Raw genomic sequence first — 3,765 nt, forward strand, 5'->3', positions numbered from 1 at the left:
AGAATCGTTTGCCTCCGGCTGTAGACGGTGCAGGTATAGGTGTCACTGTCTTTGGGATGTTTCAGGGTCAGACTGAGGTCTCCAGCTTTCAGCCATTTTCTCTTCATCTCCGTTCGGCCTCTGTAAACCTGGTGCTGCTCTTCAGGCTGGTCAGAGCCGTTCTCATACACGTGGACCTTCCTGTCATCTCTGTCCTTCCACTCCACTTTAGTGTCTTTAGACAGGCAAACTGTGGTTTTGCAGGGCAGCATGACAGACTCCACCTCTGAATCCACCTCCACCTTGTAACCTTAGAGGACAACAAAGCACAACATGATGACATCATTAGCAGCTGTGATGGTCACATGACCTCCCTGTCCCCTCCTTGTCTTCTAGTCTCAGTCAGATTGTGTCTCAGTTTGTTCCTGATGTGTTCCTGACTCGTTCTTTGGTAACTCGTCTGCAGCGTCCTGTAAAGTGCTGCAGACATGTTGGATGAAGAAGAACAGACAGACGGAGCCTCCACAGTCGGCCATGTCTCACACACATCAGCACAGAAACCATGAAGATCTCATGTGTCTGAACATCTGAAGCTCTCCACCACATGACTGAGCACAACTCAAGGAGGAGCATTTACTGAAGATGCTGCAACATTTACTGTCAGCACATGTTTCCATGTCAGCTGCTGTTTACCACCACAGAAGAAGAACAGCTTGTCCACATGCAGCCTCTGTGTCAGATCAATGCAGTGAAGCACACACACTGTTTAGTAAAGTCATGTTGTGGAGCTGTTTCACTGATCAATGACTGAGTCTGAAGGAGGTTTTCTGACTTCTGGAACAAACCTGGAAGTTTCTCTTCAGCTCTCTGTATCAGCTGTTTGTAACTCTCAACTCTTTCAGCTTCTGGAACAAGTTTGTGTGAGCCGCAGTCAAGGAGCCACCAGAGGACACCTGCTGACCATCGGCATTATGGGTAGTGTAGTAGGAGACGCTCACCTGACATGAAATAGTGCCGGAAATAATATAGAAGACCTCCAGAAACCACAAGAAGAACCAGGAGAAACAGGAGCACAAGAACAGCTTTCGCCCAGGATGGAAATTGTTCTGTGGAGAAACATAAAAATATGACCTCTGACCTGTATCTACATCTCTGACGTTTGACCTGTGGCATCATCTCTGACCTTTGACCTGCAGCACTACTTTCTGTCTCAGGATGTCTTTGTCCCTGTAGATGGTGCAGATGTATCCTCCACTGTCTCTCTCTGTGGGGTATTTCAGGGTCAGACTGAGGTCTCCAGTTCTCAGCAGGTCTTCGTTCATCTTCGTGCGACCACAGTAAAGGTCGTCCTGTTTCTTAAGGTGGTCACTTCTGTTTGGATACACATGGATCATCATGAGCTCTCGGTCAGAGCGAGTCCACTCCACTGTGGTGTCCTCAGGCAGGTCAGGTGTTGTTTTACAGGGCAGGATGACGGAGTCTGACCCTTCCTCCACTTTAACCACCACTTGCTGGTCTGTGAGGACAATAAACCACAACATCAGCTGTAGAAGCAGACAATGGGAGTCATAGCACTGATCTAATCTGGGTATGTTTTGCCAATCGTGATTGTATACAAGAACCATACTTTTCAACAATAAAAGTTAAATAATAACTGCTTCCTGTTTCAAAGCTACATTTACTTTATTGCTCTTTTTCAGTGAACGTAAAGATTTGAAGCACTGATGTCAAAGAGCCTGAAATTACAACAACCTTGACCTGAGGTCACTCTGCAATAATGCTATCTAAGCAAGCACTTGGTGACAGTGAGAAGGAAAAGTTCCTTTTAACAGGAAAAAAGCTTAAATATTTATATTTTATGTGACCACCCATTAAACCTAAATTCTGTTTCTTTGCTTTACTTTTTCCTACTGAAAACGTCATCAGTGCAGGCTCTGCACACGAACAAACAAATACAAATCTTTAGAACTAACGTTTGTCCAGAAAAGGTAAAAAATTATAATTCACAACAGTAAAGAGATATCATTAATGTGTCAAGCCCCTTTAACTCGACATGACCGTGACTGTTAGACTGTTACGACTATCAGGACACTTTGGATGAACATTGATTTGTTTGATTTCTGCTGTTTCAGCTTCTTACAGGCAGTTACACTGTACTGCTGACCTTTGACCTGCAGCTGTACATCTCCCACTCTAACTTTATTTCTTTCATTGCTGAGTGTGCAGGTGTATTTTCCGCTATCAGTCAGCTGCAGGTTTTTCAGAGTGAGGCTGAAGTCTCCAGAGTCCAGAGCATCAGGTGTCATCGATGTGCGCCCTCTGTAATGCTGGTTTTGCCCTCTGAGATCGTCGGTTTCTTCTTGTCTCACGTGGACAGATTTGGGATTGAGATCGTTGCGAGTCCATGTTACTGTGGGGTCCACAGGTGGTAAACCTGAGTACTGACAGGGCAGCAGGACAGATCTTTCCCCCTCATTCACCTCCACCAACACAGCCAGAGCATGCTGGGAAACTGAGGACACATAAACAGAAAAACAAATTATCTGTGAGCTGTGGATTACAGCAAGAAATCACAGCTTCATGTGAACATGTTTAATGTAGATGTATTCTGCTGTTAGTGTAGTTACACATGCTCATAGTTATAATGGAAATGTTAATGAATGTTGTGATCCATTCATGGGAAAATTTCTGCTCAGTTCAAAGAGGACGGGAAGCACAAACCTGCACGATCTCCTCCTGCTGCACTTCAACACATTAAAGAGAGAGAGATGAAAGAAAAGCTGATGATGAGAGCAGAGAGAGGAAGGTGTACTTACCGTGCAGGAGGATCACAAACACCACAAACATCTTCATGTTCCTGTCAAACTCAGAGACTCTTTAAAAGCCCTTCAGGACATCAGCTCACAGCAGCTTCACTTTCCTCTGCTGATCATCTACTGACACTCTCACACTGCTTCACTGTCACAGCTCAGAGTTCAGCTTCACACTTTGTTAAAGCACATCTGTGGAATGAAGTCCGGCCGGCCACAGATCACTTCTGAGGAAAGAGGAGGACGTCGGCTTTCCTCCTAGTTTCACGCCCGAGCGCTCCGGGTGGAGGCGGCTGCTGCGGCCTCACCCTGACACGCACAAAGCTCCGCCTTCAGTCCTGACGCTGAAACATCCACTGTAGCTACAATGATGCAGATGTGACCCTCAGCAGCTGGATTTCCTCTCCATAGATGTGTTTCCATGCAGATCATGGACATAAAGCAGCTCCAGGATGAAGAGTGTGAAAGAACTTCTTCCACTACAGTATTCATTACAGCACTGTGGCACTCCACAAACCCTCACACTGTCTCAATCCCTGTTTCCAGTTTGACTGAGAGAAGGCCTGAAGCTCAGCCAATCACAGGACAGGAAGTGATCAGCTGACACAGTGATTTGAAGCTGTCAGGGTGAGGCTGCTTCATGCAGGTGTGAAACTATGAGGAAGCTGAACGCCTCCTCTTTCCTCAGAAGTGATCTGTGGCAGTCTGCCATCATGTTTGGCTGCTCACACTGAATGTGACTCAGTGTTGGGTGTAGCTCAGGTGGTGGAGCAGGTTCTCTGCTATTCGGAAGGTTGGTGGTTCACTCCCTGCAGTGTGCATCCCAAATATCTTTGAGCCAGACACTAACTCCAAGTTGCTCTGTGATGCATCACAGTGTGGATGTCAGAGGGTGTATGGAAAAGTGCTGGGATTAATGAGTGAAGTCGTTTAAAGTGCTTTGAGTATAGAAAAGCCTTATATAAGAACCATTTAT

The 3,765-nt window shown here is 45.9% G+C and overlaps 1 protein-coding gene across 1 annotated transcript; it reads right to left on the reverse strand.

The window, feature by feature from the left end:
* Positions 1-776: 776 nt before the first annotated feature.
* Positions 777-3,507, reverse strand: LOC120743289 (butyrophilin subfamily 1 member A1-like). Its single transcript, XM_040046871.1, has 4 exons — positions 2,796-3,507; positions 2,144-2,491; positions 1,163-1,495; positions 777-1,085 (listed from the first exon to the last, which is right to left on the reverse strand). Exons 1-4 carry the CDS (start codon positions 2,830-2,832, stop codon positions 949-951), a joined length of 855 nt encoding a protein of 284 aa, XP_039902805.1. The 5' UTR covers positions 2,833-3,507; the 3' UTR covers positions 777-948.
* Between the last annotated feature and the right edge of the window lie 258 nt (positions 3,508-3,765).

The sequence above is a fragment of the Simochromis diagramma genome, unplaced genomic scaffold, assembly GCF_900408965.1.
Source record: "Simochromis diagramma unplaced genomic scaffold, fSimDia1.1 OVJJ01000424.1, whole genome shotgun sequence".
Classification (NCBI taxonomy): domain Eukaryota; kingdom Metazoa; phylum Chordata; class Actinopteri; order Cichliformes; family Cichlidae; genus Simochromis; species Simochromis diagramma.